The 20,553-nt window shown below is 45.7% G+C and overlaps 1 protein-coding gene across 1 annotated transcript in view; it reads right to left on the bottom strand.

Annotated features, from left to right (window-relative positions):
• Positions 1–20,553, bottom strand: part of LOC147025423 (voltage-dependent T-type calcium channel subunit alpha-1G-like) — a 347,934-nt gene that overhangs the window by 245,388 nt on the left and 81,993 nt on the right. The window contains exons 7-8 of the mRNA XM_085886389.1: positions 13,802–14,624; positions 1,390–1,751 (exon numbers count right to left, since the gene is read on the bottom strand). Of these exons, the coding sequence (XP_085742515.1) occupies positions 1,390–1,751; positions 13,802–14,624 (1,185 nt within the window). The remainder of the gene's footprint in view (positions 1–1,389; positions 1,752–13,801; positions 14,625–20,553) is intronic.

The raw sequence follows: 20,553 nt of genomic DNA, 5'->3' as shown, positions 1-20,553 counted from the left end.
ACTTTTTGATAGATCATAAAATTCAACAAGTAGATTCTCGAGGAAATTCCACCGAATATAAAATCTAACTTCAACAATATTATGCAAGGAATAGTGACTTCATGAACCTCCCTCCTCCCACACCCAACCCCAAGTCGTCAACTTCCCCCCCCGAGCCCCAAGCCTTCAACTCCCCCCCCCAACTCCAAACCCTCAACTTGCCCTCCCAACTTAATGTCCTCAACTTGCCCTCCCAACCCCAAGTCCTCAACTTTCCCTCCCAACCCCAAGTCCTCAACTTTCCCTCCCAACCCCAAGTCCTCAACTTGCCCTCCCTACCCCAAGTCCTCAACTTGCCCTCCCAACCCCAAGTCCTCAACTTGCCCTCCCAACCCCAAGTCCTCAACTTCCCCTCCCAACCGCAAGTCCTCAACTCCCCCTCTGAACCCCAAGTCCTCAACTCCCCCTCACAACCACAAGTCCTCAATTTCCCCTCCCAATCACAAGTCCTCAATTCACCCTCCCAGCCACAAGTCCTCAATTTCCCCTCCCAATCACAAGTCCTCAAACTCCCACAACCCCAAGGCTTCAATCCCCTCCCCACTAAAAGTCTTCAGACCCCCTCCCCACCTCAAGTCCTCAATCTCCTACCAAAGCCTCAACCCCCTCTCCTAACTCACTGTCCCCTCTCGACCACTCCCACTCCAATCCCATCACCCCCCCTTCTTCAAAGCGAGAGGGCATTTCATTCGAACATCATTACACATTATTTATTAATATCGTGAGAACAATAATCCAAACTACATTCAGATCCCCATTGACAATCCCATGAGATATGTCCCATGGAAATTCTGTGGAATTGCCACTCTTAGGTGATTGGGAATAGCCAAATTGTGTTGCTAAATGAATTATCTTATTCATGATGCATATTCTACATATATATATATATATATATATATATATATATATATATATATATATATATATATATATATATATATGCAAAACACACACACACACACACACACACACACACACACACACACACACACACACACACACACACACACACACACACACACACACACACACAACGTTAGAAATTAAATAACGACGACACTGTTTAACTCGCAATCTCACAAGATTCCGTTATCTCGTGCATGATATGTGATGGAAGGACTGAAAAGCACATTCGCATCCACCCAACACATTGTCGTTTCCTGATGAATTGGGAGGTTAAATACCACGACACCTTTTCATTAACATATTGTACTTCAGCATGAAAAAGTGGTCCTTATATATTTCATTTTAACGATTAATATAGAGGATGTAACGAGTATGGTAAAAAATTTCCAGCAAAATGAATGTGAGGTATTTCAGGAGAGAATGTAGGATACATATTTGACAAACCTGCTCATGATACTCAATACCCATGCTGAGCGTGTTGATCAATATGGCGACCATGATGCCTCTCCCAAAGTACTTGCTATCCACAATGACACGCAGGCAAGTGCCCATGGCCTCCAGGCTCACACAGATTGCCTCACCAAAACCTTTCTTTCTCCTCCCCCTCCGCCGGCTCCGGCCTGGTGCTCGAGTCTCAGTTTCTCCCACATCATCGCTCTCTGAGTTGCTGCTATTCACAGGCTGGGCGTGAGCTAGGATAGAGGCATCGGTACATAGAGGACATCCATCCAGCCTGCAAGGCAGCAACTGGCCCTGGGCGGCAGCCACAGTGAAGGAAACACGTGGTCCAAAGTTGCGACAGGAGCCTAAAGAGGACAATTAAGAGACATTATATTTGGAAGGCTATGAGTGGACAACGGAATAATAATTGCAAATTTGAATCACAAACTAAAATTAACCACCATGGTGAAACCCACATTGACCATATACCACATGCACAAGATGCAATGATCTACAAAAGGTTTTCTTGGAGCATGCTCTTCAGTCTTCACAGCAGAAATGCTCGTCACAGCAGAGATGAGAACTGTGTAATTAGGTTAAGAGCAAAGTCTCAAGTCAAGTCTCAAGTCTTTGAGGGAACATTTCAAGTCAAGTCTAATGTCACCGGAGTCTTACATCAATTTGTGTCAAGTCCCATTTACTTATAAACCGAATGGAGTACGCGCTATCAAGGAATTAAGACACACGGCTTCATTTATTACAATGTATATTCTGAAAATCTGTTTAACTTGAGTTTACAATTGTCAGCTTCATACAGTGGGCATTCATTGTTTTGGTCCAAGGGAAAATTAATTAACGTGAAATATACTTCTCATATCTAGTGTACCTACTTGAACATATATACGTATATACGTGTGACTCGTCAGTAAACTCAGCTTATGCTTAAACACAGAACTAAAGCATTCAATGTGTAACGGGAAAGGAGATTTCAATAATTTACTTGTATATTTATGATGTACGTTAAAATCAAACATATAATCTGGAAGGAAGATGCCCAATCAGGAAGTGGGTGGGATGCTGGGGCATGAGGATGGGAGCGGGACACTGGGAAATGAGGAAGGGGGTGGGATGCTGGGGCATGAGGATGGGGGCGGGACACTGGGAAATGAGGAAGGGGATGGGATGCTGTGGAATCAGAAAGTGCGTGGGACAATGTGGAATCAGGAAGTCGGTGGGGCAATGGGGAATCAGGAAAAAGGGGGGGGGATGCTGGAGAATCAGGAAGTGGGTGGGACACTGTAGAATCAGGAAGAGGGTGCGATGCTGGGGAGTAGGGAAGGGGGTGGGGCCCTGTAGAGCCAGGGAGGGGGTGGGATGCTGGGGAATCAGGAAGAGGGTGGGATGCTGGGGAATCAGGAGGAGGGTGGGATGCTGGGGAATCAGGAAGAGGATGGACACTGCAGAATCAGGAAGGGGGTGTGATGCTGGGGAATCAGGAAGTGGGTGGGAAGCTGGGGAATCAGGAATGGGTGGGGCGCTGGGGGAATCAAGAAGTGGGTAGGAAACTGGGGAATCAGGAAGTGGGTGGGAAACTGGGGAATCAGGAATGGGTGGGGCGCTGGGGGAATCAAGAAGTGGGTAGGAAACTGGGGAATCAGGAAGTGGGTGGGAAACTGGAGAATCAGGAAGAGGGTGCGATGCTGGGGAATCAGAAAGGGGGCGGGATGCTGGGGAATCAGGAAGTGGGTGGGACACTGTAGAATCAGGAAGAGGGTGCGATGCTGGGGAATCAGGAAGGGGGTGGGACACTGTAGAATCAGGAAGGGGGTGGGACACTGGAATCAGGAAGTGGGTGGGAAGCTGGGGAATAAGGAAGGGGACAGAATGCTGGTGAATCAGAAAGTGGGTGGGACAGTGTGGAATCAGAAAGGGAGCGGGATGCTGTGGAATCAGAACGAAGACGGGACACTGGGGATAACAAAATTCTCACTTATTATTTATTAACTTCAATCGTTGTCTTTTAACATAAACCGTACTATTTCATGTTTTCCATTAAAAAAGACAAGTTGTGATATAATTTACAATTATTGACAAAGTTTAAATAATTATTTGTATGTCAGTTGAATATGTGTCAACTCATTATGTCATATGTGTGTATAATATGTCAGTTAAATAAATATGTCAGTTGACTTTGATTATAATCAAAGTCAACTGACATATTTTAACCATTGCAAAATATTTTTTATTGGATGGGGATGTGCACGGGGTGACCAATCAGGGCAAAGTTACAACAGTTTTAAGACCACCAGACATTCCAAACCACGATGTGACCCGATTCTGTGGCCAGCTCTCGAATTTCTTAAACAAAATGGCAAACAACTTGTAACACTCAATACTTTGAAACCAATTGCTAACAGTAATTTACAAAAATGCTGTCGTGTTCATTTGTGCAATTTACATTAAATATTTTACATCTCCGAAAACATGGACCATCTTCTATCTTCTCATCCAAACTCTCTCTTCCTCTTATGTGGTGACTTCAATTGTCATCACGCCAGTTGGCTAGGTGTGGGTACCTCTCTCACCTGCCATGGGACATCAGCAAAATCTTTCTGTGACTCATTGGGACTGACTCAATCGGTCAACTTCCCGACCCGGATCTCAACCAATGGTACTCCATCTCTTCTGGATCTGATTTTGACAAATTTCCCTGACAATATCTGCTGCTCTTCCTTCGCTCCAATCGGTTCTTCTGACCACGTCCTTATTAAAGTGGACATCTCTCTGGCTGTTATCAGAGAACCACCTCACCGCCGTCGAGTCTGGCATTTCACTCAAGCCGACTGGCAGGGTCTCCGAGCAGCCATCAAACTTACAGACTGGTCTCCTATCACTACTTTCTCAAACATCAACTCATCCTGGGAATTCTTTCAAAGAAACTTGCTCTCCCTCATGCACAGATTTATCCCCTCTCGTGTTCAGTTGTCTTACCCTTCCTCCCGCCCTTGGTTTACTGAAGCTTGTGGCGAGGCAGTTGTCCTGAAACAACTTTCCTTTGCCTCATGGAAAGCAAACCCAACTGAGGGCAATCTCAGTTCTTTCCACAAAGCTCGGAACAAGTGTGTATCTACCCTCAGGAGAGCCAGAAAACAACATCTTTCTCATCTCAAGTCTGAACTCTCAAACCTCCCTCCCTCCTCAAAATCCTGGTGGCGTTTAATCAAATCTGTTTCTGGTGTATGTTCCCCCTCCATCCCCTCCCTTACCTCAAATGGCCGCACTGCTGATTCCACACGTGATAAAGCTGAATGTCTAAACTCGGTGTTTGCAGCTAAATCTTGTGTCCTAAACCCATCACTATCTCTACCCACTTTACCCAGTCGCACCCAACTGTCCCTGGACTCTGTATCCTTTTCTCCTGACAAGGTGGAGAGCTTGCTTTCAAACCTCGAGTCAGATTCTGCAACCGGTCCAGACGGCATCAGCCCACGTGTCCTCAAAGCCTGCTCTTCTGCTCTTGCTCACCCTCTCTCTGTTCTATTCACCCTCTCATTTTCCCAAGGTCATCTGCCATCTGCTTGGAAATCTGCTAACATCACTGCCCTGCATAAAAAAGGTGCAAAAACAGATCCCTGTAACTATAGACCAATCAGCCTTCTCCCAATCATCAGCAAGGTTATGGAATCCATCATCGCTTCAGACATGAAATCCTTCCTCTTCTCCAATGGCTTGATTTCCAATCATCAATTTGGTTTCAGACCAGGTCACTCTACCCTAGATATGCTGCTACTGCTCTCCCATCAATGGATGGAGGTCCTCAATGCCAGACAGGAAATCCGAGCCGTATCCCTGGACATATCACGTGCTTTTGACACAGTCTGGCACCCTGCACTACTCACCAAACTCTCTTCCCATGGTATTCAAGGCCATCTCCACTCATGGCTCGCAGACTTCCTCTCCTGTCGCAGTCAACGTGTGGCCCTAAATGGAGTTCTTTCATCCCCTCTTCCTGTGCAGGCTGGAGTTCCTCAAGGTAGCGTTCTGGGCCCTGTTCTTTTTCTGGTTTTCATCAATGATCTCTCGGACTCTCTGGAAAATCCTCTATTTCTCTTTGCCGATGACTCCACCCTCTGCCGTACCATCTGTCATCCCTCAGACCGGCAAGCAGCAGCTTCTTCGCTCACTGCAGATCTGGATAAAATCACAAACTGGTCCAACACGTGGAACATGTCTTTCAATCCAGACAAATCTCACACTCTCACTATGTCTCTTCGAAAGGACCGTTTACAAAACCCCCCATCCACTTTCTCAACAATCCTCTGGAAGAAGTCTTTTCTTTCAAGCTTCTGGGTCTCACTATCTGCCATGACCTTTCCTGGGAAAGTCACATTTCCAACCTTGCCTCAAAAGCCAGTCGCCGACTGGGAATCCTCCGTCGTGCAAAGTCCTTCCTCGGCCCTCTTGAGCTCCTGACCACTTACAAAGCTTTTGTCCGTAGCCTGATGGAGTACTGCTCTCCCCTCTGGGCTGGTGCTCCTGCCTCCCACCTTTCTCGACTTCACGCTGTCGAAACCAGGGCTTTTAAGATCATTGGCATCTCCCGCAATGAAGCTGAGTCTTTGGGCCTCTCACTCAATCACCGCAGGTTGGTCGGTGGTCTTTCTGTCTTCTACCGACTCCTCTCCAGCCTTGCCCCCCCTGCTCTCTCTGTGATTTGTCCCAACCACATTTCCACAGGTCGCTCAAGGTCCGCCAACAACCCCCTTCTGGTAAAACTACCAAAATCACGAATCACTGCTCATCTTCACTCTTTCATTCCTCTTTTTTTCCCGCCTTTGGAATAAACTTCCTCACTCTATTCTTTCCCATTCTTCCCTCCAGGCTTTCAAAACAGCTGTTCACCACCACCTCTTATCTTCCCCCATCCAAATCCTCGATCTTTTCTACCCCCGATAATCCACCCAAGCCCACTTCCTTCAATTCTCCTGCTTGTGTGAGTGTGTGAGTGAGTTGTGTGTTAGCTCTCATACGAGCCTCGACCAAGGTATACAAAAAAAAAAAAAAAAAAAAAAAAATATCCAAGCTCCGCTGCAGTGTCTCAAATGCCATCTATCAAGATTATTCAATTGTCGACTTTTAAGTGAATTTCACACAAAATCCAACTCCATTTCTGACATAGTAGGTTGGTTCGATTTATGAATAACCACCAAGTATGTGGCGGGCTTTTTGGAGATTAGACCTTGATGGCGCTAGGGGTCTGTGGTTGATCAGTGCCCCAGAGGAGATACACTTCTCATCGTGGGAGATTTCAATGCATCGTCTGGAACTGAGAGGGATGGTTATGAGACATGTGTTGGTCCCCATGGACCAGGAACTATGAACCAGAAAAGGACTAAGTTCCTTGACGTTGCAAGAAGTCATGGACTTAGGGTGGCCGGTTCATGGTTTCAGCGCCCCCAAGCTCATCACTGGACTTGGTACTCCAACGTTGGCGGTGTGGCAAATGAGATTGACCATGTCCTCGTTGATGGTCGCTGGAGGATGATCCAGAACTGCAGGGTCTACCTGAGTGCTCAGTTCCTCAATACTGACCACCGGCTTGTTGGAGCAACTCTGAAGTTGCACCTTAAATCCAGGAGAATGGTACCAACCCAGCCGAGGCTGGATGTTGGCAAGCTCAAGGATGAGAGGGTAGCTGAGGAGTTTGCAAACAAGCTGAGTGGAGATTTTGGGGGTCTGGGTGCTTTGGGAGGTCCTGAAGAGTTGTGGAGTGCCTTCAAGACCACCGTCCTTGATGTTGCCTGTGGATGTCTTGAAACTCACCAAAGGGCAAAGAAGAATTTTGTCTCTAAAGGGACACTGGATACCATTGACCGGAGTTGCAGGGCCAGGCTGAATGGCAGAGCTGAGCTGTTCAGAGACCTGAGGCGTAAAACTGTACATGTGCTCAGGGTGGACAAGGAGGCCTATGTGTGAGGAATCTGTGAGGGGGTAGAGCATCACCTGTGGACAGGTGATTCTCGTCCCACTTACAGGGGAATTCGCGCATTGCGTTCATCCAAGCCCATCGCTCGGTGTACTGCAGTTAGAGCAGAGGGTGGTAGGCTCTTGACAGAGGAGTCCAAAGCGAAGGCCCGCTGAGCCGGTTACTTTGAGTGGTTGTACCAGGCTGATCCACCAGCTGTCAAGTTGGACGTCAGGGGTGTTACAATCCCTGTTGCTGACCCTTCAATCAACTGTGGTCCACCTTCGCTTGTGGAAACACAGGCTGCGATGAACCAGTTGAAATGGGGTAAAGCTCCTGGGATCTGTGGCATCCATGCTGAACTTCTCAAGGCTGGTGATAATGCTGCACTCGTGTCGTTGCATGCAGTTCTGTGCTCTGCCTGCAACACAGGCATCATCGCAACTAACTGGAAGAGGGGCCTTGTTGTCACTCTCTGGAAAGGGAAGGGTGATTGCCAAGACTGCAACAACTACCGAGGGGTAACATTGCTCTCAGTGCCGGGCAAGGTCTTTGCTCGGATAATTCTTGATCGGGTTCGCCACCATCTGCTTGAGCACCAGCGTCCAGAGCAGTCAGGCTTTACACCAAAGAGGTCAACGATTGACCGTATCCTTGCTCTTCGGGTCATCACCGAACGCAGACGAGAGCTTCGGCAGGGGCTGCTTGCAGCCTATGTTGATCTCTGTAAAGCGTTCGATTCAGTGAATTGGGATGCTCTCTGGAGGATTCTTGGTCTTCGTGGGGTGCCACCAAAATTGATCAATCTGATGTCTGAACTCCACTCTGGTACTGAGAGTGCTTTGAGATGTGGTGCAACCATCTCTGACATTGCCATTTGTTACTGGAGTTCGTCAGGGGTGTGTACTGGCCCCCACACTTTTCAGCACTTGTATGGACTGGATTTTAGGGAGGATGTCGGAGAGATCAAGCTGCAGTGCATCATTTGGGAATGTTACAATCTCTGACCTTGATTTCGCAGATGATGCAGTCATCTTCACGGAGACTTCAGATATCATTTTGGGGGCCCTCGAGGTGCTGAATGAGTTGGAGCTGCTGAGATTACGGGTTTCTTGGGTCAAAACTAAGACCCAGGCTTTCAATGACATCTTGGATGCTGCTGTCCTGTCTGTGCCTGTTTGTGGTGAGGATGTTGAGGTCATGGAGAGATTCACTTACCTTGGTAGTGATATTCATGTCTATGCTGGCTGTGAGTCAGAGGTCAATAGACGTCTGGGTCGGGCCTGGGAGTCATGGATTCACTGCATCATGGGGTGTGGCGCTACCGGTACCTGTGCAGGAGGACGAAAGCCCGAGTCTTCAGGTCCTTGGTGCTTCCAGTCTTGCTATACGGATGCGAGACATGGACTCTGCCCAAGGATCTGAGATGGAGACTTAATTCCTTTGGTACCAGGTCTCTTCAGAGAATCCTTGGCTATCGCTGGTTAGACTTCGTGTCCAATGAGCGGTTGCTGAGAGAGACTCAAATGAGATTTGTTACCTGCATAGTCCGTGATCATCAGCTGCAGCTGTATGGACATGTGGCTAGTTATCCTGACGCTGATCTTGCTCACCAGATTCTCTCAGCGTGGGAGTCTCGTGAGTGAAGGAGGCCAATGGGCCGACCACGTGCCTCGTGGTTGCAGTCGGTTGATCGGCATCTCAAGGAGATGGGGATGGGCCAGGCATCTGCCTGGGGGATGGCCAGACGGAGGCCCCTGGAGTACCGGCGGAAAGTGGACACAGCGACGCGCTGTTCTGGCACATGCTCCCAAACCTGACCTGACCTGAGTGTTCAAGTATATAATTAAATTTAAATAAAATAAAGACTTTAAAGGTCGTAGATAAATAAAATTCACAAGGTCACTACCGTTGACGCAGCTTCTTTTACTCCACCATATTTAACATGGAACATGAGCTATTTGCACCTGTTGTTATGTCCTTTATAACGTCCTTAAAAACAGTAAGTTTCTTGTTTGGAATGATTTTCAATTTTGTTTGACGGTCAGGCAAGCAGTCAACAAATTACATTACATGTGCACGTCCTCTCTGTGGATGTGCGATGGGGCCGATTTCCGGACCAAATTGCATATTTTAGTCTGATGGGCAGAGTTAGTTTTCCAATTCGTGTTCAATATTTAAAATTGAAATTAACTTGTTCCTCGATCATAAACTGACGTTTGTGGACCAGTGAGCAGACAGAGAGAAATTGATCCAATTGCTTAAACCAGCTTTCACTGAGCGCATGTGGGGTAACAATAACAATAACAATTACAATAATAATAATAATAATAATAATAATAATAATAATAATAATCTATCTACAATTCCAGCACTGTGAGTGTGTGTGTGTGTGTGTGTGTGTGTGTGTGTGTGTGTGTGTGTGTGTGTGTGTGTGTGCGTGTGTGTCTGTGTGCGTGTCTGTGTGCGTGTCTGTGTGCGTGTCTGTGTGCGTGTCTGTGTGCGTGTCTGTGTGTGTTTGTGTGTGTGTGTGTGTGTGTGTGTGTGTGTGTGACCGCTGTTTTTCGACAACCACAGGTCCGATCTAATTGAAACTTGCCAGGTATATTGCTGGGGACCTGAGGATGTGCCTTTTCAAGGTTTGATATTAATCGGACAAGTGGTTCTCAAGTTATGGCCATTTATTTACCAAACTAATGACAGGATTCGGTGCTATGACATCACAATTGACATCACAATTCTTTTTTCTTTTTTTTTTGCACAGATGGGCAGGCACTCGCAATAATCTATCTATAATTCCAGCAATGTGTGTGTGTGCGTCTGTCTGTCTGTATGTGACCGCCGATCTGATCTCATTGAAACTTGCCAGGAATATTGCCGGAGACCCGTGGATGTGCCTTTTCGAGGTTTGATATCGATCGGACGAGCGGTTCCCAAGTTACGGCCATTTACCTGTCGACCAATGACAGGACATGGTGCTATGACGTCACGAATGACGTCACAATTCTTTTTTATTTTTTATTTTTGCACGGATGGGCACGCACTAGTAATAATCTATCTATAATTCCAGCAATCTGTGTGCGTGTGTGTGTGTGTGTGTGTGTGTGTGTGTGTGTGTGTGTGTGTGTGTGTCTGTCTGTATGCGACCGCCGTTTCTCGACGACCGCCAGTCCGATCTCATTGAAACTTGCCAGGAATAGTGCCGGGGGACCCGCGGATGTGCCTTTTCGAGGTTTGATGTTAATCGGACGAGCGGTTCCCAAGTTACGGCCATTTACCTGTCGACCAATGACAGGACACGGTGCTATGACGTCACGAATGACGTCACATTTAATGTTTATTTCTTCTTATTTTTATTTTTTTTGCACGATTGAAGTCACAATTCTTCTTCTTCTTCGTTTGGTATGATGTCACAATCGACGCTGGGGACCTGAGTATGTGTCTTTTCAAGGTTTGATATTAATCCGACAAGCGGTTCCCAAGTTGCGGCCATTTATCTGTCAACCAATGACAAGAGATGGTGCTATGACATCACGAATGATGTCACAATTAATGTTTATTTATTTATTAATTATTTTTGCACGATTGACGGTACAATTAACGTAATATCGACGTCACACGAGAGGGACAGGAGAGGGGGTGAGAGTGGGGGTGAGAGAGGGGAAGGAGAGAGGGGGGTGAGGGAGAGGGGGCGTCACAATTCTTCTTCTTCGTTTGATATGACGTCATAATTGACGCTGGGGACCTGAGTATTTTTCCCAGGTGTTTCCCAAGTTTTGACCATTTATGATACGGTTGGTCCGATCTCATTGAAGCAATGCCCCAATCCAGTCGTCGTTTACGAGAGCGAAGGAACGAAGCTGCACCTACGGGCTCGCACAAGTAATGATAATAGAAGTGGCGGTGGGTAGTAAGGTACCTTGGGGAAAAAGGTCTACCTTTTTCTTTCCAATCATATCAACAAAGTTCTTTCTAATCATAAAAGCATTTATTTGGGGGAGAAAAGTGAAAATATTTGAACAGGCCAACAAAATTTTAAAAGCCTCCGTCAATTCATATTTAATGGTTCTTCTTCTTCCGCATGCAGCACAAGGCTGTGAGTGGCATCATTGGCCGAGGGTGCGACTGTGCCACCGATGCAATGCCCTCTGTAGGTTAGAGCAGGAATTTGGAATTCGTTCATGGGGCCGGCGAAAGCTTGCCGACTCTTCGCGAAGGACACCATGGGGTCTTTAACAGCCACCAACTAATGCCAGTCGACGAATGCCAACTAAGGCCAACTAATGCCATCCATCAACTTAGAACTTGGTGTTGGCTTAGCAGTTTGGGTGGTGGCTTGGGATCCTAGGGTCATGAGTTCAAGCCCCATTGGCTGCTGAATTAACACCAGGGGGTTGACTCAGCCTGTAATCCTTCCGAGGTCGGCGAAATGAGGACCAGTGTCACAGCCAAAATCGTGTTGCACACGAAGGGAAGGAGTATTGACGGATTGATCAAATCTGGTATTGGTGTGGTGCAGGCACGATGGGCCCAATGGCCTCCTCCTGCACATAAAACTTCCTTGTAATCGACAGGACGCCCACTTTTCGTCCAGCCGAGGGACGACACACATATCGATGAATCACCCTGCCTGTGAGAAAACAAAACAACAATAGGATGACAGTTTATAGCTCGGTCTGGATTCAAACCAAGACGAGACAGCTTCGAGGTGAGTTTGTGTATCTCTCGGCCATCCTGCCATCCAATTTTATCATCCAACCAATTAATCTGTGTGGACCTGAACATCAGCACACCAAGGGTAACAAGGCCCATGTCTAACATTTGCTCTGGACACAGAATCACCAGGTGCAAGTCCGATACTTTCTAGGATGTATAAATATAATACTCACCGCCCTTAATCACCCACACTGTGCACAAACTGGTGATCATTATTATCGGATTCGAGCACAGAACATTCTTCTTGCACTCAGACAATGATTGAAAACATTGGCACAAGTCCATCTGTGCATCTCCTTAACACACGTCATAACCGTCAGGTGGACATCATGATTCCAGCATCTTACAAATTCCTGCATTCAGCTCCTTCTCTCATCTGGAATAATCATGAATTTCACAAAGGAATTACATCTTATTAAGAACATCAAATAATTCATTTCGAAGAGCTCGACTGTAACCACTTTCAAGAATTTATATTTGAAGGGACGAGGATACCCACTCCGTATGGGAGCCTCTGGGAGTGGCAGGTATGGTCGTGTTATTATCCTCTTTGGGGTGTGTATGTATATATTATATATTATATAATTATATGTATATATATATATATATATATATATATATATATATATATATATATATATATATATATATATGTGTATGTACTACAGTAGATCTAGGATTGGATCTGTTCGTCGGTGGGAGACATGACAAGCATATAATGCCTCAAGAATGTCGGGTTTACTCCCTTTCAGTTTCGTCTTTTACTTCCGATGGGGTTACCCCCATGAAATGCCACGATAAGCCATCTATATAGCTCAACACAGATTTTGCCCAAGGCAAAAAAATCCAAGTGGTGAGGGGGGCAAATTAAGTTGATGTGTGACCCTTCGTCCTGTCAAGTTTGGTTGAGATTGGATAAGTAAAGACTGAATGTATTGCAGTCAGACAGACAGACAGACAGACAGACAGACAGACAGACAGACAGACAACAAATTGTGTATTTTACTATGATGGGCAATTCAGCCACCAACCGACTACTACTACTACGACTACTACTGGCGTATGACAGCTTGGCTACTGGGTAGCTGTCATTTCCTGGAAGTGCGGCTGTGCCGCTGATGCTGTACCCCTCTACCAATCCACTGGTACTCATTTTGCCAACCTCAGAAGGATGACAGGCTGAGGCAACCCCACCTGGTGTTAATTCAGCAGCCAACAGGTCTCAAACTCAGGACCCTGGGATCCCAAGCCAGCCACCCGAACCACTCAGCCAACACCAGGCTTACCTACTGACTCACGCTGACTCTTTCAATCTGCGAGCAACATCCATTTTCCGAGTTGTGAACTGGTCGGAGTATTGCCCGTTGGGTGGCATTCTCCACTGGAGTCTTATTACCTGCAAGCACCTTAAAGCCTGATGTTTGCTTAGTGGTTAAGGTGGCTGGCTTTGGGATCTTAGAATCCTGAGTTGGAACCCCGATTTCCACTGAATTAACACCAGGTGGGGTTGACTCAGCCTGTCATCCTTCCGAGGTCGGCGAAATGAGTACCAGTGTACTGTTATAATGGTTGTATCAGCGCTGTCCTATGCCTGCAACCGCAGTGTGGTAATGTTCTTCCTGATGAAGCAGCACTTATATGGAATAAAGGAACGAAGGAACTCAAGGGCAACTCAACATTGTGGCCATGTTTCTTCATCGCAAAAGTATGACATCATGATTGATTTATACTTACTGTGTGCACTGACAAAGTGCTGAAGCTGTGTGTAAGGATGAAGGGGGACATTTTTCTTTGGATCCAGGTCCCTTGATGCATCATGCTCTGGTGCCAAGATCACAGGGTAATTCATACTAGATTCCTCTGTTGTTTTCACCGTGGAGGAAATGGCCTGGATTTCCAGTTTGGGCAGCCCCTCCAAGTGGCAGTCGGAGTGGTAAACACTGTGCACTGTATCTGAAGAATCTTTTCTCTCTGTAGAGCTAGTTCCATGAAATAGGCCTGATGTAGGGGGCTCATCATAGCATCCATGCTTACCCCCATCTCCACACTCCCTCTCATCAGCACCACCGCACAGTGACCTTCTCTGCAGTGGAACGTGGTAGTGGTGGTGGTGGTGATGGTGGTGATGATGGATCAGGTGGTGTATCGATCTTGAGTGGCGCCGATGTTCTTTACATTGCCGTCTCTCCCTCCGCTGTTGTTGTTGTTGTTTCGGCCTCTGTGGTTCACTCTCAGAAGCAGGACTTTCCTCATCAGTGACTCCATTGTCGCCCGATGCAGCCCAACTAAATTTCCGGTCTTGTTTCTTCTTTCTGCTTTCCCGCCAAGTGTGAAAACGTGCTAGGAAGCGCCGTCGAGCCTTGCGGCAAATGTGTGTGGCATAGCGGATCAGCTCATCATAGCAGGTACCAGGTTCGGAGTAGCTTGCAAGTGTACTGTCATTGGACATGAAGCGAGTACGCTGCTCCAGCATCAATTTGTTCTCACGCTGCTTTGTCTCCGAGAACTGTGTAGCAATTACCACAAGGCAAAGGTTTATCATGAAGAAGGAACCAACCTAGGGGATTGGATAGAAGCAAAAGGATAAGGATGGGGTTGAGGAGTGAGTCAGGTATTGTGAGAAATTATGAAATCTTCAAGGTCATACATTTTGCAAGTAGGCAAAAATAAATATTTTTGAGCCCCCTCCCTTTCCCACATGCCACATAATACTCCTTACTCCTCTCTACTTACTCCTTTCTCTTCTCTCTGAACTCCTCTCTCACTTCCTACATTCTTTTATCGTGTCTACAGCCAATAATGGTTCCCTAAACTGCTCATTACTGTGAGATGGCTCACAGTAACGCAGCTAGAAATTCCCTGAGCACTCGCAATCTTTCCACAAATGGTGAAATCAAACTTTAACATTAACACTCGTCATCATTTTCCACGACCCTATATTTACACTTCGTGTCGAGCATCAAGAAACATGACGAAGTCCGACGTAATGAACAAGTTGTTCCAAATTGAAGCATCGGTATTCATACGTACAAAGCAACAGTGGCCCGTAAAGATTTTGTGACTGCATCGAAAAACACCCAAATTTTTTTGACAACTGTAGAGACAACTTAAAACTTCAATCAACTCAAGGATTTGTTCAAAAAAAAAAAAGACGAGGTTGAGAAAGTCAAATGGTTCAGCCACAAAATGACCTTTGTCAGGGACAAACACAGAGCGTGCGCACGCTGAGATGTTAAACGGCCTTCTGGAGGATCAGTGCGATGCAGGCCTGCAATAGAGCACGACACCGAGGGAACCATCACAGTTTGGGATGGATGGAGTCAGGTGGTGGGAATTATTAAGAGAAGGGTGGGGAGAGGGAGGTGGGCAGGTAGGATATGGCAACGGTGTTTGGATGTCATGGCGGAGACCTCAGGCCTGCATCGCTCTGCTCCTCCAGGTGGGCCTTTGTTTTCTGAAATGTTGGGCAAAACTAAAAAAAAAAAAAAAAAAAAAGGTAAATTATCACTACCTCGTACACAATTCAATCACGTGATCAAGTGTCAGTCGGTCTGTTTTACATGATTTGATTCTACAAAAATGTCATTCATTAAATAAAGTTTGAACGACATCGTGTGAGCAATGCTGCTTTGAAGCCGATGAACTCCCAAAAATGTGAGTGTCATTCAAAAAGTACAGTACTTTTTTGTGTGCATAGAAGAGTGACGGCAGAATGGAATGGTACAAAATGGAAAGGGGGAAACACCAACAGCAGAGTCGAAGTAAGAGTGAAGGGTGAGATGAAGGGGAGAGGGAGAAGGGCAAGTGTGTGTGTGTGTGTGTGTGTGTGTGTGTGTGTGTGTGTGTGTGTGTGTGTGTGTGTGTGTGTGTGTGTGTGTGTGTGTGTGTGTGTGTGTGTGTGTGTGTGTGTGTGTGTGTGTGTGTGAAGAATCTGCACACCAGCTGAATGAAACACTGAAAGAAGAGGAAGGGTAAAGTGGAGATGAAACAGAGAAGGAACAAACCAACCGACAATGAATAAATGAAAAGGGGCGAGGGAGAGGTGTGAAAAAATCACAATAACCTGGAAAAAGGGAATGCTTGGGAATGGGGTCAATGGGGGTATAAGATATCATGAGCATTGATGAGGGATGACCCGAGGTGGCGTTGAACAGCTGTGTTGAAGACTTGGAGAGAAGAATGGAACTGAACAAACTGGAGAAGTTGGTTTCAGAGGCAAGAGAAAAGAGGAACAAATGAGTGGAGGTGAGCAGTGAGCCTGGATTTGGGGAGTTTAACAAGAATATCGTTCCTGACAGACCGTACGTGCCCAGCAGAAACATGGGAGGGACAGAGCCAAGAGAGGAGAGAGGGTGCAAGACCAAAAAATGAGGAGGTAGAATCCAGAGAGGCAACCAACCTATCAGCCATGTGAGAGTAACAGGTGTAGACTCTCAGCTTCGTTGTGGGAGACCCAATGATTTTAAGGGCCTTGGTTTCCAAGGCATCAATCAAGAAGGGGCAGGTGTGAGGCAGGAGCACCAGCAATGTATGTATATGCACTTAGTAGAAGATATTTCTGACAAATCTCATTGTTTTCGATATCACTTGTGGGCTCGTTGGTCGATTGGACAAATTTTTCATCGGTCTTCACAGCCTGAAAGCACACCTGCTTGCTGTACTGCTTGAGCATTAGCTTGCCTTTCACCAAGCCCAGAAGTGATTGGGCCAGGGCAGAGATTATACATTCGGTATTTTTCTTGCCAAATTATACAATTATTATTGTTGTAAATATTAAGAGTATTAATTAATACGTGCTTTGTTGCAATGTTATAGTTTTTTTTTATTATTACCGCCACCACCGAAGGTGAAGGAGGTTAATGTTTTCAACCCTCTGTCCGTTTGTTACTTGCAAAATCGAAGATTTTTCAAGTATATTGGTTTGTTGATTTTGTTATTCTGTCTGTCTGTCGCCTTCAGGTCACAACTTTAAACCGATCTTCACGAAACTTCACGACATGGTAGAGTTTGTCAGAAGGAAGAAGCCGATTGTTTTTGAGGTCAAAAGGTCAACATTGGCCAAAGGTCAACAACTTACAGTAGGTGAGATTACTAAAATCCTCAATTTCCATCCGATTGACTTGAAATTTGAAGAGGATTTATATTTCAGATCAATGAATTCAACGAGCCAATTGTTTTTGAGGTGAACATGGATCAAATGGACAACATAGGCCAAAGGTCAACAACTTAGGTGGTATTTCTAAAATCCTCAATTTTCGTCCGATTGACATGAAATTTGAAGAGGATTTATATTTCAAGTCATTGAATTCAACTATCCATTTATTTTTGAGGTCAACATCGACCAAAAGGTCAGCAATGAAGGATGCGTTTCTAAAATCCTCAATTTTCATCTCATTGATTTGATATTGAAGAGGATTTGAAGATCATGTCACTGAATTCAACAACTAATTATTTTTGAGGTCAGCATCGGCCAAAAGGAAAACATAGGCCGAATTTCTAAAATTGTCAATTTTCATCCGATTGACTTGAAATTTGAAGAGGTGTTCCATATTTGGTCATTGAATTCAACCACCAATTATTTTTGAGGTCAAATTTGTTTTATGGATTTTGCAAGTATCGTGTTCTGCACTGTCTTCTTGTTTGTTTGTGTGCAGGATATCTCAAAAAGTTGTAGACAGATTCGAATGAAACTTGGTGGACCCGTTGGGTGTGCGACATGGAAGAATTGCTTCGATTTTGGTGAAAATCCCAATCCGGATCCGGATCTGATCATTTTTTGAAGTGATTCTTCACCATCGAGAGATAGAGCTAAACGAGTATATAACACGATATCTCAAAAGGTTGTGGACGGATTGGGATGAAACTTGGTGGACATGTTGGATGTGTTGGCAAAGACAAACTGTTTAGATTTTGTGAAGATCCGGATCCGGATTCAACGACTAGAATTTTTAAAGTGATTCTTCACCATTGAGAGATGGGGCTCAAAAATGATATATTGCATGATATCTCAAAAAGTTGTGACGGATTCGGCCGAAAGTTGGTAGACTTGTTGGGTAATGTGACAAGGAAGAATTGATTAAATTTTGGTGAAAATCCGAATCCGGATCCGGATCTGATTTTTAAAGTTATTCTTCACCTTTGAGAGATAGGGCTAAAACACTCGTATAGCATGACGTCTCAAAAAGTTGTGGACGACCGATTCAGACAAAACTTGGTGGACTGGTTGGATGTTTGGCATGGACGAATTGATTCAATTTTGGTGAAGATCCGAATCTGGACCTGGATACGAGAATTATTTAATTTTTGAAGTGATTCTTCACCATTGAGAGATTGGACCAAAAACGATATAGAGCATGATATTTCAAAAATGTATTGGGCTTGATATGTTCTCGTGGATCAGGCATTGCATGGTGGAGGTATGCGCTCCACCGAGTGCCTTTCTTGTTAATTTTGTAATTGGAATGCCATGCCACAGAAGGACCTATTAAGCTGCTCTATCTATACACCTTAACACGGCGTGCGTTTAAAACATGCGAATTCTTCTGGGTTCTATGTAGTTGATATCCCTAATCAACTCAGTAGATCATGACAATCATTTTGTTGAATTACATTCCACATCGGAATGCTCCAGAAGAACTCCACAAAAAACATGACACACACACACACACACACACACACACACACACACACACACACACACACACACACACACACACACACCTCATCCGTTTATCGTAGATTACTTTCTATATTCTACATTGCTTTCTAACTGATGCCCAGTCAGCAGCTGGCTTTGGAGGACATCTTGGAAATATGGTCTGCCCAATAAATATCATGGCTGATGGTGAGGCCCAAACCTTTGAGTGACATAGCCTCTTCAAATTGTTTGTTTAGGAAGCAGATGGGAGGGTTTCCAGATGGTCCTTTCGGAGAGACAAGTTGAGTATGTGGGATTTGTCCAGGTTGAAAGACATATTCCAAGTGTTGGACAAGCTCCTGATTTTATCATGGTCTGCAGAGGGGGAAGAGGCTGCTCCCTGCCTGTGAGGATGAGGAATGATACGGCAGAGGGTGGAATCATCAGTGAAGAGATAAACGGCATGTTCGGGGAAATCAGAAAGATCATTGATGAAGACGAGGAACAAGGTTGGGTTCAAGACACTGCCAGGGGCACTTTAGCCTTGACAAGGAGAGGTGATGAAAGGATCCCATTAAGAGCTACACAATGACAATGGGAGTGGAGGAAGTCAATGATCCATGAAAGGAGTTGGCCTTTGGATGCCATCGGCAGAGAGTTTGGAGATCAAGGCAGGATGCCAGACCATATCAAATGCTCGAGATATGGCCAGAGAGACGGCCCTGACCTCAAGTCTGACATTGAGGGCTTCCATCCATTGCTGGGAGAGTATAAGCAGCATGTCCAAGATAAAATGATCGTGTCTCAAACCGAACTGATGATTTGAGATCAGGCCATTCGATAAAATGAAGGATTTGAAGTTAACTACAATGATATTATTGTGGACCCGGGGTCGGGGGCAAAGTCATGAGGGGTGAACTACCTCGGGTTCCACCAGACTCTCTGGAATCGCAGGCCGTCGCACACGAATAACTTCATGACACAGCGGGTCACTAATCGACCATGAACGCCAATAACTCAACCACGTGACTTAGGGTCCTCCGTCTAATGAACACCATTTACCTAAAGGACACATGATCTAATTGCCGGGGGACACGCCCTTGGTTTGCAGCTCAAACCGGATCACCTTACCAGATCAGACGCAGCTGAGTGGAACTGCGAAGCACGTACCGGCAAGGAAACAGATCGTTGGGGGATAGCGTTCCGCCTATATTAGGGTGCAAACCATGCTGGACCAATGGAGGAAAGGACAAAAACGATCGAGGAACATTTCAACACAAAGTATTTATTTACAATGGCGAGGAAAGGTATGTGGCACATTGAATTGGGTTTATTTGTATGTACAGCATGTGATAGCAAGGAATTTGTGGGCTGCGACAAAAGGCAAGCAATCTTACAAAAGCAGGCACAGAGCAGACTTATCGTGTGATAACTTATACAATCTTAATTTAAACTAGGAGAGGCACCATCACACACGAACGCGTGCACGCACGCACACACACCCGAGAAAGATTAGATACAGCCCAGAGAGAAAGAGAGCAGATGAGGATAAACGGCCTCCCAATACCTGGCGTGGTCGGCAGACCAATGCAACCCAGAACGTTTAGGGAGAGGTAGGTGGGAGGAATACTGGTGGTGTCTAAAGTGTGGGAGTGGGAGGTGTGGTGTCTTGAAATGTGGGGGGTGCATTGTCGTGCCAGAAGAAAATGGGATTGCGAGTCAGTAATGATGCTCTTTGTGCATCCAAAGAAGATGGGATAGAGAGGTGGCTAGAGAGAGAGAGGGGAGAGAAGATACGTAAGGAGAAAAATCTCGAACCTAGCCATGTATAGGTCTGTTTGTGTAGCGT

This window comes from Eptatretus burgeri, chromosome 6 (genome assembly GCF_056783735.1).
Source record: "Eptatretus burgeri isolate ZD-2024b chromosome 6, Ebu_testis_v1, whole genome shotgun sequence".
Classification (NCBI taxonomy): domain Eukaryota; kingdom Metazoa; phylum Chordata; class Myxini; order Myxiniformes; family Myxinidae; genus Eptatretus; species Eptatretus burgeri.
This window is presented reverse-complemented; position numbering and strand designations above follow the sequence as displayed.